General features: G+C 50.1%; 1 protein-coding gene and 1 long non-coding RNA gene across 7 annotated transcripts in view; both read left to right on the forward strand.

The window, feature by feature from the left end:
• Positions 1 to 24,639, forward strand: part of RPS6KA2 (ribosomal protein S6 kinase A2) — a 447,811-nt gene that overhangs the window by 338,642 nt on the left and 84,530 nt on the right. For all 6 annotated transcript variants that reach the window (XM_032253221.1, XM_032253224.1, XM_032253226.1 and 3 more), the window contains 5 exons: positions 12,007 to 12,087; positions 14,065 to 14,144; positions 18,309 to 18,415; positions 21,975 to 22,012; positions 23,968 to 24,110. In XM_032253221.1, coding sequence (XP_032109112.1) covers positions 12,007 to 12,087; positions 14,065 to 14,144; positions 18,309 to 18,415; positions 21,975 to 22,012; positions 23,968 to 24,110 — 449 coding nt within the window. The remainder of the gene's footprint in view (positions 1 to 12,006; positions 12,088 to 14,064; positions 14,145 to 18,308; positions 18,416 to 21,974; positions 22,013 to 23,967; positions 24,111 to 24,639) is intronic.
• Positions 24,117 to 24,639, forward strand: part of LOC116533462 — a 766-nt gene continuing 243 nt past the window's right edge. The window contains exon 1 of the long non-coding RNA XR_004261304.1: positions 24,117 to 24,589. This is a non-coding gene — a long non-coding RNA (uncharacterized LOC116533462). The remainder of the gene's footprint in view (positions 24,590 to 24,639) is intronic.

Genomic DNA, 24,639 nt, shown 5'->3' on the forward strand with positions numbered 1-24,639 from the left:
AAAAAAAAAAAAAAAAAAAAGAGTAATGGGCTTAAGATTTATCTGCACAAAGATTCCCTGCTAAGGAAGTCAGCTAAGTAACCATATCAATCTTTTTAATACTTCAGTATAGAAGAATAAAAAGACACCTCTTGGGGAGTCATACCCATTACAGTAATCAGTGTGGTTAACTTTTATTATTCTTATTTACGGTTTTCTTCTCTTCCTTTATTTGTGAAATAATTAACTATAAAAAGTTTGTCCCCCAAAAGTTTAGCAACATAGAGGCTCATGGAAGTCCATTTTTTACTATGAATTAAACCTTTGAAAGCTAGAAGATATTGTGGGAAGAAGGACTTTTATTTTGCATCTGGGAAGCCACGTAGGATATAATTTCAGGCTCAATAGCCTTTTTGTGAGTAAAGAAAGGAAGGCTCAGCCAATGGCCACCCATGGGGGAGGCTGAGCCCAGCACAGCCCACACTCTCCAGTGCTGGTGAGTCTCAAGCTAAAGTGTGTCTGTCAGCTCAGTCTTCAAAATCCCTGCAGTTGTACTGCATCAAACCAAAGCATCATGGAGTCTCAAACTGCCAGGACTTCCGGTCACCAAGGCCGTCCGAATGTGCTCAGCCCCCCACAGAGGTGTGCACAGAAGCGATGGTTCTGTGGGCTTGTAGCAGCAGAGCTACTGGCACTGCATGGTCCATGCAGCATCCACTATGTGCCTTGTGTCCCTCACACAGTGGTTTCCTAAGGTGCACTCGCACAGCCATTTCCCGTCCGCACAGCGGCTGACAGAATTGCATTAAATTTCATCTTAACCTTAATTTGCTTTTGTAATATCTAGGTAAAATAGAACAGAACAGTATGCTATAATATGATATGATATGTGTCTTAGTTCATTCAGGCTGACATCACAGAACATCATAAACAACAGAAATTTATTTCTCACAGTTCTGCGGCAAATCCCAGATCCAGGCTATGTCAGATTTCATGCCTGGGGAGGCTGCTGCCTGGTTCGTGGCCCTCTCCTCACTGTGACCTCACTTGGCGGAAGGAATGAATGAGTTCTCTGGGGTCTATTTTCTAAGGGCACTAATCTCATGCATGAGGGCTCCACCCTTCTGACCTAATCACCCCCGGAGATCCCACCTAAAACCATGACACAGGGAGTTAGGTTTCAACATATGAATTTAATGGAGGGAGTATAAACAGTCTATAGCATTCCATCCAGTCTCTAAAATTCATGTCTTTCCCACGTTCATCCCTCTCCATAGCCTCAGCTTCATTCAACTCAAGTCTAAAGCCTGATATCTCATCCAAATCACATGGTTTCCTCTGCCCCCAATGTCAGTATCTCTACGATCTCTCTGTATTAGTGAGATCCAAGATACGATTCATCCTGATACAAATCAGCCTCCCGTGGTGAGCCTGTGAAACCACACGAGCTATGTGCATCAAAAATACAGTGGTGGGACCAGCACAGGACAGACATTTCCTTTCCAAAGGAGAAATAGGAAAGAAGGAGTAACAGGTCCCAAGTAAGTCCAAAACCCAGCAAACAACATGGAACCTCAAAGCTCCAGAATAATCCTCTTTGACTAGACGCTGTGCCCTCCAGGCCCACTGGAGCAGGTGTCCTGCCTTTTGAACATACAGAGGCCGGATGCGGTGGCTCAAGCCTGTAATCCCAGCACTTTGGGAGGCCGAGGTGGGCAGATCACGAGGTCAAGAGATCGAGACCATCCTGGCCAACATGGTGAAACCCCGTCTCTACTAAAAACACAAAAACTAGCTGGGCGCGGTGGTGTGCGCCTATAGTCCCAGCTACTCGGGAGGCTGAGGAAGGAGAATTGCTTGAACCCGGGAGGCGGAGGTTGCAGTGAGCTGAGATTGTGCCACTGCACTCCAGCCTAGCACCTGGCAACAGAGTAAGACACTGTCTCAAAAAAAAAAAAAAAAGAACATACAGAGTTGGAGTTCCTGTCCCAGAGCTTTGCAGGGCAGGGGTCAGCTCTCCAAGTCCCTGGCCCCACAGCTTTGGGTGCCTGACTCCATCCAGTGTGGCTGGATGACCTCACAGTGGTTCTGTGCCTGGATCCCAGCCTTTGAAATCTGGGGCAGGGTGGGTGGGGGGTGGGTAGCCACACCCCCAAGGCTCCTGCGCTCCCCATGGTGAGGAAGACAGAACCACACAGTCACTGCCAGCCTTTGCCACCTGCTCCCTCCAGAAGGCAACTGCTGGGGCTCACAGGGCATCAGGGTCTGCCCTAGGCAGCGTTGTACCCAGGGCAGCCAGGGTCAGCAGCACTGGAGGGTGGAGAGCCCACACTTTGAGGCAGCGCTCAGCCCCACACACCAGTGGCCCTTACTTTTAGATCATTCTACCCGGAGCGCTTATGCCCTGGCCTGACGTGGGTGGGCAGCCCTGATGCTCTGAGTTGGCTGCAGGGTCATCTTCTATTGCCTTGGAGAGTCGCTGCCGGCTTCTATGGAGGAGGCTGGTCCATACTGACTTCCTTATCAGCATCCGGGATTCCTTAGTATTCCCTAAGAAGATGTAGACTTTCTCTACAGCTCTCCTCTTTTCTTTGTGAGTCTTCACCAGTGTCGCATTGAAAGGTCTTTCTCATGGCAATGTAGGCTTTTTCTAGCTGCATCTCAGAACTCTTCCAGCCTCTACCCATTACCCAGTTCCAAAGCCGCTTCCACATTCTTAGGCTTTGTTATAGCAGCACCTCACTTCTGGGCGCCAATTTATGTATTATTGAGGATTTTTCGGAGTAACAACAAATAGGATGGATATACATTTCTTAGAGATTTATTACAGAAATCAGCTCATATGGATATGAAGGCTGGGAAGTCCCATGAGCTTCCACCTGCAAGCCGCAGGACCAGGAAAGCTGGGGGCGTCCTTCAGTTAAAATCCAAAGGCCTGAGAACCAGGAGAGCTGGTGGTTTAAGTTCCAGTCTGAGTTTAAAGTCCCGAGAACTTGGTGGTGGGGAGAGGAGAGCAATGGCTTAAGTCTCGGCCCAAGAACCAGGCACTGATGTCCAAGGCCTGGAAAATATGAATGTCCCATTTCAACAGGGAGCAGATTCCTCTCCCACTGCTTTTTTGTTCTATTCAGGCCCTCAGTGGACTGGATGGTGCCTGCTCACATAGGAGAGGGTGATCTTTATTCAGTCCACCAATTCAAATGCTGATATCTCCCAGAAACGCCCTCACAGACACACCCAGAAGTCATAGTTCACCAGCTACCCTGGCATCTCAACCCAGTCAAGTTGACACTTTTATAAAGCTAACCACCAGCGTATGCTGTATCATGTAATACACAGATGAAGTCTATTGGGGGAGATAATTTAAAAATCAGACAAACAAATGCAGGCATTGCTGCTGAAGAGAGGCGCCTTGTAGAGGGGTTCCAGAAAGTAGCTGTAGTTGTGTATCGTATATCCTTTTCCTGCCAGGATGATCTCACAAAGTGCTTCCTCCTGTATTTTCCTGGGAAGGAAACCATGCCCCTTGCAGTGGGGTGACCTGTGGTGCCTCCACAGTCGTCTCAGCCCCAGGGATTGTCTTGGGGTCATGACAGTGGAGAGCACATGGCAGTCAGAACTGGTACCAGGGGGCACAGGTTGCTGAACAGAGCAGGTAAGCCATGGAAACTGCATCACTCAAACCTGAAATGCGGCAAGTTGGCCACAAATACAGGGTTAACTTGAAGGACAACGAAATTTTAACGTATCCCCAGTGCCTGCCATTCATTAGTGAATCTGAGGACAGCCTAGAACATTTATTCTTTTCACATCTCTAGGAGCAAGCCCCAGGCAGCTCCAGGCTAACCTGTTAAGTACAAGAGAATAAACATCACAGAGGGGCAGTGGCCCGGCGCAGATGGCCTGGCTCCAGAGTCTCCGCTAGTCTAGAACTACCCAGCAGGCAGTGGTTGCTGGCATTTCCCTGCAGGCTGGTGTGAGTGATCTTTTAACTCGGTTTTCTGCGGCTCTCACAATGTCTATAACTCATTAACACAGTAACAATGGAAGAAACCTTTTCACTAGGTTTTCTTTTTTATACGTCTAGATCTTAGAAATCAAAACTCCGTGGACTCCCTGACTGTCAAAGAGATGGTTTGCATGTACTGAGCATCAGAAAATGAAACATTTGCTTTCACTGTCAGTTTCTCAGTGGAGGAATCACTTTGTGGCTGTCAGTTGGCAGATCAATGGCTCCAGCCGTTTCGTTCCATCCCTGGATATGGGCCATGCATGACCAATACCACCCAGAGTGGGCAGTGGCGAGGTTGGTGTATTGCAGCTCTGCCCAGCAAAGCTAGAATTTGCATAGACCCGAGCATCTTCCCCAGTCATTCTTGAACAGCCATTTCTAGTCATGGTATTTCACATGCCAAGAGCACTGCTTGGCGTGATGACTGTCCTTGACATCTTGTTCAGTTTGTCTTCCCGTTCATGTACGGAAACTAGGCACGGTTAGTTATACAGTGTCGTCCGCTCAATCTGTCTGTCTGTCCTGTGTCATCAGCAGTCATACCACCCTACCCTGGAGTGAACACATCCTCTTCCTGCTTTCCGCCGCCCTAAACCCAGCGTACGCTTGTGTGAGGCCACGTCGTGCCCAGGGAGTTAGACATACAAAACTTTCTTACAAAAACGTCTTCCCCACACTGATGTGTTTAACCTGGAATATGTTGGGTTCACTGTCGGGCTGATGCTCAGCTTCTTTCTTTTTTATTGTAAATGTTTTGAGAGTATTTGGGTATTATATTTACTTTGGCTTTTGACCTCTTTTCTGCTTGTTTAAAATAACCGTATATTTTTGTTCGCCTTTTAGTTTTATAATCTTTTTGGAAGGCCAATTTGTAAATATTTTGTAACTTAATCTATCTTTCCTGTGTTATTTCTTCCATTGCTTATATTTAAAAAACAAAAAACGTTCCCCATCCAGATACCAGATAAGTGTTAACCTTTATTATATTTTGTTTTTGCTTTTTTGGTGCTTTTTTTTTCTTTTTTGAGGCAGTGTTTTACTTCCATCACCCAGCCTCAGCTTCCCAGGCTCAAGAGATTCTCCCATGTCAGCCTCCCAAGTAGCTAAAGCTACAGGTGCACACCACCACTCCTGGCTAACTTTTTGTACTTTTAGTAGAGACAGGGTTTTACCATGTTGCTCAGGCTGGTCTCCAACTCTTGGGCTCAAGCGACCCACCCACCTCAGACACCCAAAGTGTGGAGATTACAGATGTGAGCCACCATGCCTGGCCAGCTTTGTTTTTTTGGGTTTTTCTTTTTTTTTTTTTGGTTTTGGTTTTTAAATGTAATTCTTTAATAGATATGGGATTTATTTTAGTGTAAGATATAGGGAGGAGACCTATTTTTTTTTTACTGTGACTCTATAATCCCTTTAAAATTTGAATATAAGACATCGTTCTCTAATTTTTCATCAGACTTACCAAGTTTTCCTTACCAATGCTTTAAAGTCAGATATGTGGCTAAACAAGTTCCTTCCAAATGGATGTGAATTCAATAAAACATCAGTCCTATTTAGAGAACTTTCAGATGCTCTTAACCAGAGTCGAGCACTAAGCTTTGCAAGGAGATGGCAGGATGGAGCAGGGACCCCCCTTTTCTCTCCCACACTGCTTCACCAGGTCTCAGCATCAGCATGCAGGGCTGGGCAGGTGGAGCAGGGACCTCACCCGTAAGAGGAGGCACTTTGGGTGACAGACAGCCTGCCCTCCTGCGGGCCCTGCTAAGCCTGGGCCTGCTTCACTGAGATAAAAGACAGTGCAGCAAGCCTGGCCACATGCATCTAATGAGGTTTTCCCCATGTGGAAGCAGCCCCAGTCTAGGGCGTGCCAAAGCCCACGGGTGCATGATGGCAGCCCCATTGGCTGTGTGATGTGTGACGGAGAAATTTTCCTTATTGAGTTTAACTTTGTTTGATGCCAGCAGGCAGCTCAGAGAGAGAGAGACTTCTTGTTTAATCATCCTAGAAGGGGCAGCCCCCCCACCCCTCCTGCTGTGTGCAGTCACTGCCGCCCCTGGCTTTCTGCAGAGCCTGCCTGCCTTCGTGAGCCCTGTGTCTTCTGCCCAGGCCTTTGCTTTTATTTTGAGAGAAATCTTTCTGATTCCATTATGTCCTTTCTCCCTTTGGGGTCTTTGCGTTGGGTGAATGGATTCCAGGTTTGCTTTCATTAACTCCCGAAACTCATTGGCACTCACGTTGGCTGTAGCCATTGGAGGCTGTAACTGGGGAGAGGTGAGGAATGGAGACTTGAACCCCAAAAACCTCAGACAGATCTCAGTTAATTCAGAAATTTATGCCAAGGTTGAGGACGTGCGCCCGTGACACAACCTCAGGAGGTCCTGACAACATGTACCCAAGGTGGTCAAGGACAGTTTGATTTTGTACATTCTAGGGAAACATAAGACATCAATCAACATGTGTATGATGAATACTGGTTCCAGCTGGAAAGGTTGGACAACTCCAAGCAAAGGTGGAAGACTGGAATGGGGAGGGGCTTCCGGGTCATGGGTAGATAAGAGACCAATGGTTGCATTCTTTTGAGCTTCTGATTAGCTTCTCCAAAGCAGGCAGTCAGATCTACATTTGTCTCCGTGAACAGAGGGGTGACTTTGAATAGAATGGGACACAGGTTGCCCTCGGTGGTTCCCAGCTTGACTTTTCCCTTTAGCTTAGTGATTTCTGGGGCCCAAGCTTTATTTTCCCTTCACAGGGAAAATAAAGGCATTCTCTGTAGCATCTTCCCTGTGAATCATTTTGCTTTTCCTCCCTTCTGCAGAGCTAAGGTGACAGATACAGGAGCTCCATCCGGCAATCTCCAGCGCATGATGAGAGCATCCTAATGACGTCATGCCGATGCTGGCATGAGGTTTTGCCCTTCAGAATGTCCTCTCGGGTGCATAACTGCAGTTGTGTTTAATAACACAAGCTCTCTTATTTTTATCTACATCAGGAACTGTTTTTTCAAGAATGAATGCATAAAATGTTTTAATTTAAAAAGTATGTCAAAGCTTCTAAAAGTCACATCAAGGGGCCACAGAGATGCTGACCTCACTCACCCACCACATCGCAGACCCAGCCACAGGCCCCTCCCTGGGGATGAGCAATGTCCTCATTGCATGGTCCCTGATGAATCTGCCGTGAGTCATGCGACTCCGCGAGTGGCCTCCTGCATCCCCACCTGGTGGACTGTCTTGAGCATCTGCTGCCACCTAACACTCTTTCACATTTCTGAATTCTCCGTCTGTCCCATCCGGGTCCTCCTGACCACATCATGGAGCATCCTCTCTCCCTTCTCCCCCAGAACAACAGTCCCCACCATGGTCCTCACCGTGGTCCCCACCATGGTCCTCCTTAATCCTACATAGCCTCCGGTGGTCTTTCAGCACCCTTGGCTCCTGCCGTGGGGTGGGTGCTTACATCTGTGTTTCCAGCAAAGCTCCAGACCAAGTATTTTCCTGAGCCCCACGTGTCCTCAGCACTGGACAGGCAGAGTACAGGTGGCCTCTTCTCTCCCTGCCCACCTCCTGACTTCTCTCCTGGCTAATTTCTCCACCAGTCACCCAGGCAGAGGGCTAGGATGATGCGGCTCCATCCTTTTTATTCCCAGCAGCTAAGAGGTCATGAGTCTCCGTTCTCCCTCCTCCAGGCCTGATCCGTCCCTCTCCAGGGCTGGATGGTGGGATCCCCTTGTCCCATTCTGGCCACATTGCCCATTCCAGTCACACTGCTATTGCATCCTCCACATGACCTCTTAATTCTAGACTAGGCCCTGAACACGTGCTGTGTGAAAGTCCTCTCCCTGGTCTCTCGGCTCCCCAGGCCCTGCGTCCCTGATGCTGGCCTCATCAGCGGGGCGCTGCAGCTCTGTGTACCAGCCTACCCACATCCCTGAGCCTCCGAACACCTGGAGGCTCCCAGGTCCCCTGCAAGACTTAGCTCCTCCTCTGTGAAAACCTTCCGGGCCGTTCCCAATTCCCCCAGCATGCACAACTCCCCCAGCACACACAACTCCCCCAGCACACATGGGGTAGGGCTGGTCACCCTCTGGTGACCCCTTGCTGCCCTCCCCACAGGCCATATCCCCATTGGGCTCTCACTTCCTGCAGAGCACAGCCTGCCTCTTCTCATTCTAAATGCCCAGCGCAGAGAAGATGGAGAAGTAGTGATGGGAAAGGAGTGGGCCCAGGAAAAAAGGTGGGGGAGGAAGGAATCTGAGGCCAAGCGGCAAGAATTGTGACCTCACCACTCAGCTGTCTGATTCACAAAAGGGCTGGGAAGACCAAGCCCACCTTCGCTATACATTTCCCCCAAGTTTGCCATCCTATGGCCTATCTTCCGGCTCACCTTCATAGAGAAAGAAAACTACCCTGACCAACATGCAGAATCCAGATCACTAAGGCGTGAACTCACAAATGATAAACGGGAACGGGTGCAAGACTTAAATTCTGCAGCTGAGCCTTTTCAAAAGGTTTGCACACAATGACTACAATTGGAGAGGGAGAAAAGATCTCTGAACTCAGGGATCATTACTCTAGAGATAAAATCACAGCCGGGGTATAAAATTGTATTCTGTGAAGGTGCTCCACGGTATCCTGGCTTCTGAACACGGTGCTCCGCTTCTCAACTGGGTCAGTGCTTCCCGTGCGTGGCCCCTCTCATTAAATCTCTCTCAGCCCAGGTTGCTTGCTGCCCCTTCGTCCACGGCAGCAGTTAGTCTTCTGTGCCACAGTTTGTACTGCCCCTGTGTCCGGCGAGGACAGTGCACGCACGCAGCTGGGACGCACGCCAGGCCTTCACCCAGTAGAGGGGGCAGGCAGGGATCTGCTTCCTTCCAGCCACCAGGAGCTATCTAACTTTGAGCAATGCTTTTTCCTGCGGTGAGCCTCAGTTTCCTTTCTGTAAGAACATAGGGTTGAATTGCATGCTCACCAAAGTCTTTTAAGCAATCAAATTTTGATTCCATTAGTTGAGGCAGGAGAAGGACTCCCCTTAGGCATGAGTTATGAGGAGTCGTTCCTGCACCCTCTGCCTTGTTGTTTTGGTCTCGAGGGATTAGGAACTACGAGGACCACTGGGGAAGGAGGTGCTGAAGTTCAGGGGAGCTGATAGTATCCCCCAGCTCTGCCCACAGCCCGTCTAGACTCTAAGGCAAGCTTGTCCAAACCTTGGCTTGTAGGCTACACAGCTTTTAATGCAGCCCAACACAAATTCATAAACTTTCTTAAAAGATTATGAGATTTTTTTGTGATTTTTTTTTTAAAGCTCATCAGCTATTGCTAGTGTTAGTGTATTTTATGTGTGGCCCAAGACAGTTCTTACAGTGTGGCCCAGGGAAGTCAAAATATTGGACCTCCCACTCTAAGGAATGTTACAGGACCACTGTGAGGACAAGGGTCTGGAGTCAGAAGAGGGATGGGCAGAGTGGGGGAAAAGCAAGGAGGGATCAGAAAATGAAAGGGGATGTGAGCATATAACAAAGGTGTCACTGCCAATGACACCTGAAGCAGCACAGTGTGGGCTGGCCCCGGGTCGGGGTGTCGCACATGTCACTGCACAGGTTTCTCAGGCAGCCCTGGGAGGTGGGAGCCATCTCATCCAGTTTGTATATGAGGAAACCAAAGCGAAGAGTAGGACACAGTGATGCTGACAGTGAGGCGGGGTGCAGGGCCAGATGCCACAGTCACCGCCCGGGCCCCAGGAGACACTGTTACAGACCAAACGGGAAAGCAAAACTGTCCCAGCACCAAGGACACAGGCAGACTTCAGAGAGCCCGAATCCTGGGTGGAGCATTAAAACCAGGAGTTCAGACAGTGAAACTCAGGGACCCAGGAATGAGGAAGGATTTTCTCTTTTTAACTGTGGTGAGACATACGTAACATAATATTGATCACTTCAGCCATGTGTAAGTGAACAGTTCAGTGACATCAGTACATTCACAATGTTGTCCTCGCCAGTATTATACCAAAAACATTTTTATCATCCCAAATGGAAACAATAACTTCTCATTCCCCCTCCTCTAGCTCCTGTTCACCAGGATTCTGCTTTCCATCTCTCTGAATCTGGCTATTCTAGGCAGCTCTTCTAAGTGGATCATACAATAGTGGTCCTCCTGTATCTGGCTTATTTCACTTAGCAGAATGTCCTGAAGTTCCATCCATATTGTGTGTGAGAATTTTACTCTTTTTTAGAGCTAATACTCCGTTGTGTGTGTGTGTGTGTTTGTGTACGTGTGTGTGTGTTTACTACAGCATCACATGTTGTCCATCAGCTGTTGATGGACACTTGGGTTGCTTCCTCCTTTGTCTGTTGTACAGAATCCTGCCATGAATGGGAGTGTATGAACCCATTCAAATCCACTCTTTCAGGCTTTGGTCATGTATCCTATGAGCGGAATTGCTGGGTCCCACGGAATTCTGCTTCTTTGTGAGGAACTACCAAGCTATTTTCCACAGCACCTGTGCCATATTACATTGCCACCAGCAACGCATGCGGGTTCCAAGTTCTCCACATCCTCCAAGTTTGTTATTTTCTATTTTCTTACTATTATTGCACCATTCTTGGTGAAGAATTTCTTAAATAAAACTTTAGCAGTATGTATCACAAGTCCTAAATATGGATAAATTTAAATACCTGGCCCATGATCAAATACTCGTCATGTTTGTCCCAATAGAAACGTTTGAAGAAATTTTCTACCATCACTCATTGGACTGTGTGAGGCCCCGGATGCTGCCCAGGATGTGAGGGCTTGCTTATTGGAATACTAAAGCTGTTCTTACTCTCAAGTGGTGTTCTTTGTTCATTTGTTTTTGCATCAAAACTAATTGCATCTGTATTCTCCATTGGCTAAACTTGAGATAGTGTGAGCTCTAAGAAGAATATGTAACTGTTACAACACACTAAATTAAACAGAAAGTACATGGTCCATGGTTATCTTCATGGAGACGGAGAGAAGAATCTTCCTCAATTTCCAGTTCCATCAGAAATGTGAAAACGGCTGTCCTGTAGCCTGAATGACTCAGGCAGGGATCACATGTGTATGCTAGCACCATTGCATGAAGGATTGCTCGGGAACCCACAGGTCCCTCCATGCCCACAGGTACCTATTACTCAAAAAGGGACATACAGACCTCCATGGAGAGATGATGACCTGCCCCCTCCACCACGGATCACATTGAACATGACGCAGAGCGGGTGAGCCCTGCAGGCATCTCCTGATCTGAGGCAGTCTGAGGTACAGGCATTACCTGGTGACCGAAACCGTTTAGCCCCGATCTTATAACATCTCCAGTCGACAAGAAATACAAGAGTTATGGAAAGCAACTGAGCAACCATCAGACGAACCCAGAATGTGGAACATTCTACAGATAAAAACTGACCTGGACTTACCAAAAAGTCCACAAAAAAATACAGGGCAGGGGAAATAGGTGTGGGACCACTGTCTCCTAGGAGCAAAACAAAGACATTTTACAACCAATGTAATTGAACTGAATTCTAGTTTGGAAAAACCAAGAGCTGTAAATGCTGTCAAGGGGAAGATTGAATATAGACTGGATGTTAGATGGTATCATGGAAGGATTGTTGGTTTTATTGGGTGTGACAGTAGTGTTAGAGTTATGTAATGTAAGAGACTGTCCTCTTTCTTAGGAGACCACCTGCACATGCACCTCAGAGTAACATGTCGTGCTGCCAACAATTTATTTTTAATTTTTTGGAGAGCTAGAGATGCGTGTGTGTGTGTGTGTGTGTGTGTGTGTGTGTGTGTGTGTGTGTGTGTAGTGTGAGAGTGAGAAAGCAAATGTATTAAAATGTGAACAGTTGTTTAATCTAGGATTATTGTACAGCTTTTTCAAGTTTTATGTATGTTTGAAATGTTTGTGATGAAAAGTTGGGGGCATTGTATCAATATTTCATGTTTGGTGATCCTCAGCACTCTGAATTCCTGCCTCCTGAACGCCTTTATCTTTCTACTTTGCAGTTCGGGACCGAGTGAGATCGAAGATGGAGAGAGACATCTTGGCAGAAGTGAATCACCCCTTCATTGTAAAGCTTCATTACGGTAAGTAGAGTCAAAAGGACACTTTAGAGAAGACCCAGAGAACCTTCTCCAGATCAGAGGAAATTGAAAAAGAAATAACTGGTCAGAAAGAAGAAAATCTTTCCTGTACCAGAGAGTCCTGCCCTGTCTGGGGATGAAGATGCCTTATTTCCTGATCACTTAATCTCTTCTGTATTTGTTTTCTTTGAAAGAGCAAGAAGCCCTGTTTTCGTCTCAAAGATCTAATTATAGATGGGGTATCCATTATTAAATTATTACCATATCATTGATAATTTAGTAAGATCTCAACCTTGATTGGGGTGAATCTATGACTTATTTCTGCTTTGTTTTACAATAAAATGCTCTATGACCTCATTATTTCTTTAAACCAGAAATGGTAACACCTTCTTCATTTCAAGTGAATATCATGTTTAAGGATGAACCCTCAAAACTTCCATTCAAGGTAGCTTATTATTTTCATGGTTTGAGGCTCAAGTAACTAACCAAAGGCCACATAGCTGCTTTGCCCCATGACTTGTCTTCATTTGCTGTCTGCCTTTTTATCCCAGCAGAGAAGCAGTAAGTGAAATTTTCAAATTAAAAAAAGTTGTGTTGAGATGGTGGGGGCAGGCTCATGGCTTACTGCACTAAACTTTCCCACCGGGTCATCCAGTTGAGCAGAGTACAGAAGGGAACAGCAACAAAACTAGCTGTTTGTTCTTGGTTGCGTAGGGCAAGGTGGCATGCAGGGAGGTGTTAGTGAGACGTTTGGGAATCTGAGGGTAGGACGAAGGAGCTGCAGAAGCCGGTGTACCCTGCTGTTCCTTCTGGGATGTGGGCAGTGCAGCTGCAAACCCCACCTCGCAGCAGAGGAGCTGCAGAGACCGGCTTTCCGACACTCCACTCCCTCCACTGCTGCCGAGTGGCTGGCGTCAAGTCCCATCCTACATGTCATTTATGTTACTTGCTGGGGGGGCTTTTCTGAAGCAATTGAGAACTGGGTGTCTTACAAGAGCTTTCAACAGACCTCCACATCACCTCCGTGGTCACCCAAGGGCTCCATCTGCCCACCCAGCCCAGGATGGAGCACTGAATGGCACTCAGCATCACAGTCCTGGCAGAAGGCTTTCTAGCTCAAGGCTATGTTTCTAAAACCCCAACATTTATGATGTTTCTAGCATGTACTTTTAGGAAATAAAACATGTTCTAGTAGGCAGGGATATCAGGATCCCTTCCAGCCACGCGTCCTACGTAGATAAAATAGGCTCCCAGTGGTGCCTCAGCAGTGCCGCTGCAGTGGCCGTCATCACAGCAGGGATGCTGACGGGCTTCGCTAGACCTTCCGTGCTCCTGCACCCTCTGAACAGAGGCAGGCCCTTGCTGAGTGTGGACAGGAGCTGTGTGGCCTGCCTGTGGCCTGAATCATAGTCTGCAGTTGTAGCTCATGGGGCCCAGACCTAGGACATGAGCCCCATTGTCTTGATGTACAGATAACTGGGCCGACCAATCACTAGAGCTGCTGTGAGAGAGGAAGGCAAGCGGGGGTTCCCTGGTACCAGAGTGGAGTTCTGTAGGAAGAATGAACTTCCACAGGACGTAAAGGACATGTCCTCCAGATTCATCAGAGCCGTCTTCAGGCTGCTCACTAATGCATCCCAACAGAAGCCGGCAACGATGAGAACAGCTTGAATATGCACGTCTCTCTCCCCATGTATGTTTCAATTCCTTTACTATTAAAAAAGGAAGGAGGGGAGAAGAAAGAAAGATGAAAAAGGCTCAAGACCCCTAACAGCAGTGAGAGAGGGGCAGCCCTCACAGCGTCAGGCCCCCCTTACCAGGTGCTGCTCCTTCGAGCTGGTCGTCAGCCAGGGTCCCGCTGTTTCTCAAATGGCTCAGCCTCCTGGAGTGAGCAGCACTGTGAGCAACGAGAAGCCAGAGAGCGGTGTTGCCACAGGACATTCGACAAGCTGCCAAAATGTTGGTTTCTCTCCCCCGCAGCCTTTCAGACAGAAGGGAAGCTCTACCTGATCCTGGACTTCCTGCGGGGAGGGGACCTCTTCACCCGGCTCTCCAAAGAGGTGAGCAGCTGCTACCGAGAGCGAGCAGGAATGTCTGTCTGGGACTCGAGGGAAGGAGGGGTGGAGAGCACTGGGAGGAGGTGAGCACATGCAAAAGTGCATGTGTATGGGGCTGTGCGTATGTGAGTGCATATGAGTGTGCATGTGTGTGGGGCTGTGCATATGAGAGTGTGTATGAGTGTGCATGTGCGTGGGGGGTGTGCATGTGTGAGTGCGTGCAAGACTGCATGTGTGTGGTGATGTACGTGTGTGTGTACAAATGTGCATGTGTGTGGGATGTGCGTGTGCAAACAAGTGTGCATGTGTGGGGGGTGTGCATGTGTATATACAAGCATGTGGGGGTGTGCATGTGTGTGTGCAAAACTGCACGTGTGGGGTGTGCACGTGTGGGGGTGTGCATGCGTGAGTGCATGCAATTGTGCATGTGTGTTGGTTGTGTGCATGCATGAGTGCATGCGAGTGTGCATATGTGGGGGTGTGCATGTGTGAGTGCATGCGAGTGTGCATGTGTGGGGGTGTACATGTGTGAGTGCATGCAAAACTGCATGTGTGGGGAGGTGTGCATGTGTGAGTACATGCGAGTGTGTGGTATATGTGGGAGTATGTGTGAGACTGCATGAGCTTGATGTGTGGGGTCTGCATGGGGGGGTCTGTGAGAGCGCATGTGCATGATGCGTGGGGTATGTGCATATGTGCGAGTGCTTATGTGTAGTGTGAGGGTGTGTGTGTGGTCTAAGTGTGTGTGCATATGTTGGGTGTGCATATGTCGCATGATGAGTGTGGCATGTGTGATGTGTGCTGTGTGTGGTGGTATTTGTGTTATGTGTATATGTGGGGGGGGGTTTGGCATGCTGTGTGCCTGTGTGGGGTGTGTGTGTGTTTGGCGTGCTGTGTGCATGTATAGGGTGTGTATATGTGTGGGGTGTGTGGGTTTGTGTGTGCTATATGTGGTATGTGTGGTGTGTGCTTTGTGTGATGGGTGTGTGTGTGTTTGGCATGCTCTGTGCATGTGTGGGGTGTATATGTGTGGTGTGTGGATGTGTGCTGTATGTGATACATGTGGTGTGTTCTGTGGGGTGTGTATGTGTTTGACATGCTGTGTGCATGTGTAGGGTGTGTGTGGGGGGGTGAGTGTGTGTGCTATATGTAGTAGGTGTGGTGTGTGCTATGTGTGATATGGGGAGTGTGTGTGTTTGGCGTGCTGTGTGCATATGTAGGGGGTGTGTGTGTGTGGGTGGGTGTGTGTGCTGTATGTGGTATGTCTAGTGTGTGTATGTGTGCTCTATGTGATACATGTGTGTTCTGTGGGGTGTGTGTGTTTGGCTGCTGTGTGTGTGGTGTGTGTGTGTGTGTGCTCTATGTGATACATGTGGTGTGTTCTGTGGGGTGTGTATGTGTTTGGTGTGCTGTGTGCATGTGTGGGGTGTGTGTATGTGTGTGGGTGGGTGTGGGTGCGGTATGTAGTAGGTGTGGTGTGTGCTATGTGTGATGTGTGTGTGTGTGTGTTTGGCGTGCTGTGTGCATTGCTGGTTAGTTCTAAGGAAGCCACATAAGCAGCCCTAGCAACAGTCCCGGGTGGCCCTGACGCAGCCTGCAGCTCCAGGACCATAAGTCGCGCTGTTGGCCTCCCAGCTAGAGCACAGGAAGGCACAGGTCAGTGGATAGGAACAGCTGGGAAAGACTCTCACAGGGTCTCACTTTCCTTCCTGGGAAGATGTAGTTCGTGCAACGCCGCCCGCACATCTGGGGGTGTTCGGGAGCATCGGGTGTGGTCTTCGCACCCCGTCTTTGTCTCACGACCGCAATTGCACATGCCAGGGTTTCTTCTTGACCTCCACTGCCTTCGGTAGGAACTCTCCAGACTGCAGCTTCACTGCAGCCTGAGAGCCCTGTGGCCCAGGTGGGCGTGAAAAGCACCCCACTTCATGGGATGGGAAAGGCAGATTCTGCCCATGGCAGTGCCGTTGCCCGGCTTTCCATTCTGACAGTCCTACTTGTTCTTCTCTGATACAAAGGAGGAGTGGCCTAGCAACGGCATCTGAAGCCCCAGGCAGAGCAGCCCCAGCTCTCCTGACACCCACTTCCCAGCGGGGTGCCTTCACACCCCCACTCCCTTTCCCCACCTTCCCATTTTCAGCAGGAAACCCCTTTGTCTTGCACAAAGCCACAAATGGATAGTAAAGCAAGGCAGAGTGGCTCTGGAAGCGGGAGCAGAGGGTCCCAGAGAACACAGCTGCCCTGTCCCTCTGCGTCCAGCAGCGCAGGTATCTCTGGGGCTCCTTGCACGGACGAAAAACACTGGGCCAGGAGAACCTGATCCAAGCCCTACACAAAGCCCCTGGGGACCTGCGTCCAGCCCCTTCAGGTGCCACCTGCTGTGTGCCCATTTCCAAAGCTGCCAGAGCCTGGCGTCTGCCCATTCCTCATGTGATACCATCTCTTGGTTTGTCCACTCCCCTCTCATCCACAGGGAGTCAGTCCATCTGGGGTCTGGTTTTGTCCAGCAGCTGCTATGACATGCCTGTGGTTGGGCTCCTTGACCAAAAAGACCGCAGTAATTGGCAAAAATCGTGGCAGCTCCTCGTATGGGAATATGTGTCTCCTCTGAGAGCCTTTATTTCAGAGGAGGAGGAAAGTTGTCCAGGGTGGGCATCACAGACTCATGGAGCTGTTGGCAACCTGCGGAAAGTCTTTTCCTTGGGTGCTCTCATTCAGCAAGTACGGGGTCCAGCATCTTACAGGACGGTCACTGTGCCGGCGAACTTGCAGAACGCTCACCCGGGAGGTGTTTCCTTTCTGTAGAGAAACTTCCTGCTCTTGTCCTTGGGGCTTACACTAAGAGCTGGGGGAGTGGAAAGACAGGTTTGCTGAGCCCTAAATTACACACAAAACCCATGGTGATCCACGTGTGGCTATGCCAAGTCAGGAAAGAACAAGGCCACCAGCAGAACTTGCTGAAAGTCAGTCCACTGAGCACATTAAGCAATCTGGAAAAGAAACATCCATCTGGGAAAGGCGCTGGCCAAGCGCGGAATGGAGAACAGGGGACTCGGGGGGCTGGCAGATGGCTGGGATGTGGAGCCTGCGTGTCCAGCCACGTGGAGGAATCCCCTGTGTGAAGTGGATGCCTGGCTCCCACCTGACGCCACTCACTGTCCAGGCCCCCGGCTGCCCTGCTAATTTGGTGCTTGCCAGGCAGGCTTCTGGCGGCATGCTGATTCTTCATGTCTGCTTTCCGAGAGAGACTTCAGTCATCATGTGGACGTGTAGTCTCCATGATGCTGATTTCTCATGACGAATGTAGAAAATGGCTTGTGGTCATGATTCCGCTTCCTATTCAGGGGTCTTCAAAACATATACACTGATTCTCACAAGTTGGGGGCAGGGATGAGTCATGATGACACAATGGCCTTGAAGTCTGTTGGGCTCCGAGGCCTCATGCTTATTTCAGCCGGCCCGAGTGAGCGTGTCCCTGGCACTTGGACACGTAGGGCATCCCCACCTCGTCACCTCCGAGCCCTGAGCTGTCCCACCACATGGGAGCCCAGTATGTGGCTGCCTGCCCCAGAACCCAGAAGCCCCTCTCCACCCCGCCTCCCTCGAGCAGCTTGGGCCGCCCATAGCTGACTCCACACCGCCTGTGTGTGATCTTCCACTTTGGGTTTACAGCAGGTTACATCGGCTACTAGCTTGCATCGACCCAAGGAGTGGAGAAATCCGTGGGGAAAGAGTGATATTTGGGAGCCATTTTCAGTAACTTCCCATCAAGCCCTCACAGTGTGGTTTAGTTACTCGTGTTAAAATTGTTATGAGTTCAAATCAGCAGCGTTCATGTCAGAATATAAACCCAGAAACCCACCCCAGAGCCAAATGATTTGCAGGGACGAGAAGGACAGAGAGGGGACAGCTGAACCTGAGCACCCCACTCACAAGGCTGCACGAGTCACCTTTGCAGGAAGCCCTGGTCTCTGTCTGCTGATCTTAGAACTGAACAGGGAACTCACTTTTCCACGAGAAGAGTCAGAAAAGCACTCTGGGGGGCCACGATGTTCCATGCACGGAGCAAACGCACCTAAGTGTGGACTCTCGGGCTCTCTGTCAGAGTTCTCTAAAACACACCAGCCAAAAAACAGGTTAAGTGGTTTGTTTTTCCTTTCTTACTAGGTAATGTTCACAGAGGAGGACGTCAAGTTCTACCTGGCTGAGCTGGCCTTGGCTTTAGACCATCTCCACAGCCTGGGGATCATCTATAGAGATCTGAAGCCTGAGAAGTAAGTGAGAAAAAACTAGGGCTGACTTCCCCACACCCATCGGCTCCGTGTTTTTTGCTGGGCAGTGTTGGTAGCCATTGCAAGGTATTTATTTCCTAAATGAGGACATATCAGAGAGCGGGCTGGGGATACTCTTGTGCTGGCAAGACTCGCTCAGGCATCAGGGCCCAGATGCAGGTGTGGCTTTGCTGATTTGCACAGGAAACGCCCAGGCCCATTCCCACCTGACACTCATAACGTCCGAGGGAGGCCAGGCCCAGGTGCGTGTCTGTGATGCACAGGAAGCCGGGAAGCCGGAGCTGGGGAGGGGCATGGCACACCCACGACCCTGACCCACATTCCTGCCCACTCTCCTGGGTGAGGCTTGTCCAGCCACTGGGGACCATCTCAAACATGGCTGCCTCCAGGCAAGTTTCTCCTCCTCTCTCATCTCTTCCCTGCCATCCTCCAGATCCAGGCAGCCCTTTGAGCTGTTTCAGCAAGCCCAAGGAATGTGGTCACAAACCTCTACTCAATCGCCTGCTGGCCCCACCTCTAGGCACCCAGTCAGAGAGCTCTCTCAAGAAGTTCCCTAAAAGACAGTGGCCCCAGAATCCCCAGGCCAGGTCCACTGAGATTTGTGTATCCTTGGCCATGGTAACCTGTGAGGCTGTTATTTCTAGAATATTTTGCTAATCTATTCTAAATTTTTAAACACTGAAGTCCCTCCAAAATAATAGTGTTCCCATTTTAGTTTTGATGTTGTTTTCACATTTTCTTTGCAGACCTGACATATAACTAGGAGTAATCCAGTTAGAGAAGAAGAGATTTGCAGGATGGTATTTTAGGTTCAGTTGACCTCGCCGGTATCCCTGAGGGGAAGTAGCTGATTGTCTCACTCACTCCTCACTGCCTCGATTCATGCCACCCACCCAGACCAGGGCCCATAGCCACCCCTAGATGAGGCATCACCTTGTGGCCTGGTGGGACCAACCAGCCTTGGGTGCCACCAGGCCACCCCAAGCGTGTGAGCTAAGACCAAGGGGGCCCCGGGGTCTGGAAACAGGTCCCAGCCGCTACTCCACCTTCCTGCCATGTCATCTGCATGGAACTGAGAAAAGACAAGCCCTGCTCTGAAGCTGGTGTTGTTTCATGCGGCTGTCATTGATGGGAAACACCTCGGTTTACTCAGAAGCCAGGTCATGTCCCGTGTCCAGCGCGCGATGTAAAATGCACTTGCCCATGTGCATAATGCTCTGACGTCACCACCAGCCCGTGGAACGTCACAGCTGCACATGTGAACTGAATACATGTGTAAATACAGCTTGAGTATCCCTCATCCAAAAACCCAAAATCCGAAATGCTCCAAAATCCAAAACTTGAGCCCCAACATGACACCTCCAAGGGGAAAATTCTGCACATAAGTACTTAACACAAACGTGGTTTCACACACAAAATTATTTAACATATTCCGTAAATCAGCTCCAGGCGATGTGTAGAAGGTATATGTGAAACAAAAATGAATTTTCTGTTTAGACTTGTGGCCCAGCTCCAAGATATCTTATTATATATAAGTAAATATTCCAAAATCCAAAAATTCTAAACGTTTCCAATTTCAGGCACTTCAGAAAAGGGATGCTCAATGTAGACCCATGAAAGACTTTAGCCTGAGTAACCCCGTCAGGAGGGCGGCCTGCTGGCAGCTGCTGTCTCCTTCCAGGATCAGGAGCAGAAGGCCAGATTTCCATTTCAAAGTGGGTGCTCTTGAACGCTGCGGTGCTCTGAGCCTTGGGCCTCCCCTTTCGCCCCTCCCTAATCGGGAGATGATGGCAGAGCCTGGCCTGTCACCTTGGGTCACAGCAAAGGTCACCCCAGAAGTTACAAGTTACCCCGTGTTAATTACCCTCCAAGTGGAAGTGGAGTGTTGTGCGTCTGTGCAGACACTGCCCCTGCTTCTCCTCTGCGGCCTGGTTGTGGATGCCTGAGTGTTAGCAGCTCACCCCAAACATCCACCCAGGCCGTGGGCACCAGTTCTCATTGCTCCTGAAGGTCAGTGTGATCCTCACAGCTAAAAATAGCCATGTTTAATTGCGGCCTTGAAGGAAAAGGTTGTGTTGTTCAATCAGAATTATTGGGGAGTTAATCTTCAAAGGTGCTTCATTCTGGGCAAAGATTGAATGTGCCCAAAAGTCAGGTGAAAACGTTTGCCTCGTTAATTGTAAATCGTCGTCTTAAGTATGTGCTGTAATTTTTCCTTCCCATTTCCAGAAAACAGTAGGTGTTTTTTTAACCCCATGGCAGATTTTTTTTATTGTCGAAAAATACACATAACATTTACAGTTTGAACGATGCTTAAGCACCCAGCTCAGTGGTGTCAAGCACATTCCCACTGCTGAGCCCCATACCCACCATCCATCTCCGGGATGGTTTCAGCTTGCAGAACTGAAGCCCTGTCCCCCAGCACAGTAGCCCCCTCGCCCCCACACCCACCATCTGCTTTCCATCTCTAAGACCTTGACTCCTCCAGGGACCATACATTTTATATTTGTAAATCGTATCATACCTGTCGTTTCGGGACAGGCAGTTCTCATTGCTGGAGGCATCCTCCAGGCTCATCCGTGCTGTAGTGACTCAGTCTTTCCTTCCTTTCACAGATTTCTGGAAAGGTATCTATCACAGATTCATCCTCCAAGCCTTGCTTTTGCTTCTTTCTAGCCCACTTTCTGTTCTCTTTAGGGCTAGGCTGGTACCTCCCAGCATCTGGAAGAACAGGATTTAATTACAGCCAAAAAAATAAATAGGGAAAGTTTGGGGCCACAGGGGCATCAGGATATCACAGCCCACACTGACTGACTCCAGCCTGACATTCAGGGAAGAAGGGATTTAAGCCTGCGCCCAGCCCTGTACAGATCCCGCCTCCATTCTATAGGGAATGGAGGGTCCACCCCACAGCAGAATACCTGGGAGGAGTAACGCAAACTCTCACATCAGGCACATGGCGTGAGGAGGGCTTGGCGGGAACAAGACAGGGACCCAGTGGCCCGCAAGAGTGCTGAGCCAGGACCAGGTCCCATCACAAGATGGACCTGCTAAAGCCTGAAGCTCCTCAGTGCCCTGACCCCCGCATGTGCCGGCTTCCCCTGGGATGGGTCTCGAGAGCCACGGCAGGGCTCGGGAGGATACATGTGAGAAGAAGGGGTTTTGGGACAGAAAGGGCATCCTGAGTGCCCTTGCTTGGAGAAACATTCCTTCTCCAAGGCTCCCGGGCCCCTCTCCACCTGTGCTTCACACACAGCGGTCTGGAGGGCTCCCAGACCTTCCCTGGGGACCCGTGAAGACCTAAAGCCAGCAGTCCCCCAGGCACAAGAACACACATCTCTGTCTGGGAGGTGTTCATCTTTAGCTGGGAGCTGTGGAGAAGGAGGCGGGATGGGAAAGCCCAGTGCACAAGCTGCAGGTACCTCCCAGGCCAGCTCCGTCAGGGCTCCCTGAACCCTGCAGCTCCCCTCCTGAGCTCCACGTGCCTGTCGGTGGGCTGGGTCTCTTTCTAAAGTGTCTGTTTTCTTTCCCTTTCCTTTAGCATTCTCCTGGATGAAGAGGGACATATTAAGATCACAGGTTTGTAAATGATGGCCGGCCCTTGGTGGCTTCATCACAGCCCTGGTAACTCTGGGGACCGCCTCAAAGCCCAAGCCCTCTTATTTAGACCACCTTCCCTTGGCCAGATGCTTTGTCTCTAATTTGGCAGAATTTTCTGTAGCTACAGACTGGTTATAGTGTCATACATCTTCATAACGTCCAGAACCATCCAGCTTCCCGGGCCATGCTCTGTTTGCTGGGCTTTTTCGGCACTGCTGGGTGTTTAGTTCAGGAGCCCTCATGCCTAGCGCCATCCTGAGGGCAGACATCCAGGGTCTCACTGGAGTGCGGCCTTCACTGCTGTCCTCACGGGTGCTGTCCCTGCTTCCTCCTCACTCCCTGGACCATGGCAGTGGCCACATGACCGCCCTCCCCATTTACATATAAAGCCTGGCAGCCACCAGCAAGTTCAGTCACACTGGAAGCGGCTGTTCTAATCTCAGGACACCCCATTTGTATTAGTTCCCTATTGCATCTCTAACAAAATGCCAGAAACATGGCTTCAAACCACACAAACTTATCACCTTATAGGTCAGGAGGCCCCAAGTTGGAAATAAGTCTCCCAGGAATGAAATCGAGGCATTGGCAGGGCTGCCTGCCTTTTGGGGGCCTCTGGAGGACATTCCCTTGCTTTGCTTCTTCCTGCTGGTAGAAACCCCCACATTCCTGGTCTGTGCCGCGTCCCCCATGATGGAAGCCGGCAGGCAGCATCTTCTGAGCTCTCGGATGGCGTCCTGACCCCCTCCCTAACCTGAAGACCCTTGTGATGGCATTAGGTACACCCAGAAATCCAGGGTCATCCCCCATCTCCAAATCCCAGTGGCATCTGCAAAGTCCCTCTATTAGTCTGTTCTCATGCTGCTAATAAAGACATACCCAAGGCTGGGTAGTTTATAAAGGAAAGAGGTTTAATGGACTCACAGTTCCACATGACTGGGGAGCCCTCACCATCATGGCGGAAGGCAAAGGAGGAGGAAAGGCACATCTTACATGGCGGCAGGCAAGAGAGTGTGTTCAGGGGACCTGCCCTTTATAAAACCATCAGATCTCATGAGACTCATTCACTATCACGAGAACAGCACAGGAAAAGCCCAACCCCAGGATTCAGTTACCTCCCACTGGGTCCCTCCCCCGACACATGGGGATTTATTACAATTCAAGGTGAGATTTGGGTGGGGACACAGCTAAACCATATTGGTCCCTCTGCCACGTAAGTGGCCCATCCCAGGCTCGGGGGGCAAGGCCGTGGCCTCTCTGGGTGCTGCTGCTCTAACCACTGGCTGGGCCTGCCTCGGCTCCACTCCGCCACTCTGTCATCCCCCAGACCTGCAGGCCCTGAGCTAGTGCACTCCTGTTCTTTCCAGTCCCGGGGCCACTTCCTTCAGAAGCCCTTCCTTGCTCTGTGGCACCTGGTGAAACCTGTTCTTCCGTCATAGCTCGGCCCCTGCTCCCCAGGCCTCCTCTGCCCATCTGTGCTCTCCACACCCTGGCGTTGTCAGGGCAGGCAAGTTGACCACCTGCCTGGCTCCCCTACAGCCGGAGGCCCCTTCCCGGTAGCTATCAGCCACACACCTGCCCCTCCACCCCGGGTCCCTCTGCCCTGCAGCGCCCACCTCCATGTGCCTGTGGAAGAGGGAGGGTCTGTGGAGTTCCCATCAGTGGCTAAGCATCTGCCGTCTGGGTGGTGTTTCCTGGGTATGTAGATTCATAAGGAACTGCTCACGCTTTGAGGATTTTAGCTTCAGGCACCAGTGGGCTCTGGGTACTGATGAGCTCCAGGAAGCGCTCACGTGGCACTGCTTTCACTGAGCAGGGCTCTGCCGTGCCCACCTGGAGAGGGGCGGGCCCACAGAGGGACACTGATGCCCGCCTGCGTGGGGACACCTGAACACACCCAGAGACTGAGGCAGTGCGTGTGCTGTGTTTGCATGCAGATTTCGGCCTGAGTAAGGAGGCCATTGACCACGACAAGAGAGCGTACTCCTTCTGTGGGACGATCGAGTACATGGCGCCCGAGGTGGTGAACCGGCGAGGACACACACAGAGTGCCGACTGGTGGTCCTTCGGCGTGCTCATGGTGAGCCTGCCCCTGGGCCCCTTCCCTGCCATGGCGGCTCTTCCCCAGGTAGCCCCTGTCCCCAGGTGGGTTCAGAGGTCCGGGAATGCAGGCGAAGGCAATGCCTCAGGGTGTGGCTTGGGACCTCCCACAAGTGTCCAGGACGAGCACTTCCCAGCAGCCTCCTGTCCTTCCCACGTCCCCACCATCAGCAAGTGGGGCTGGGATGCAAAGGAGAACCCATGTGTGCGAGGAGACAAACTGTCTTTATGCTTCGTGCTCTTCGGGTTAGCATGATGATGATGAGAGATGCCATGGTTTCATATTACAATATTTTTCTTATTTAAACACAAAATCCTTACACTTAGTTATGAACTGAGATGTACATGGAGATAGGCATTTTTGCATCGGTCTCTGGAAAGGTGAGTTGTCTGTCACACTCTCGCAGAGTGTGTAACCGAACTTGGTTTGGGCTGTTGTCTGTGTCACAGTCTCACAGAGTATGTAACTGAACTTGGTTTGGACTGTTGTCTGTGTCACAGTATCACAG

Source organism: Sapajus apella, unplaced genomic scaffold (assembly GCF_009761245.1).
Source record: "Sapajus apella isolate SASKATOON/1434 unplaced genomic scaffold, GSC_monkey_1.0 scaffold82, whole genome shotgun sequence".
Classification (NCBI taxonomy): domain Eukaryota; kingdom Metazoa; phylum Chordata; class Mammalia; order Primates; family Cebidae; genus Sapajus; species Sapajus apella.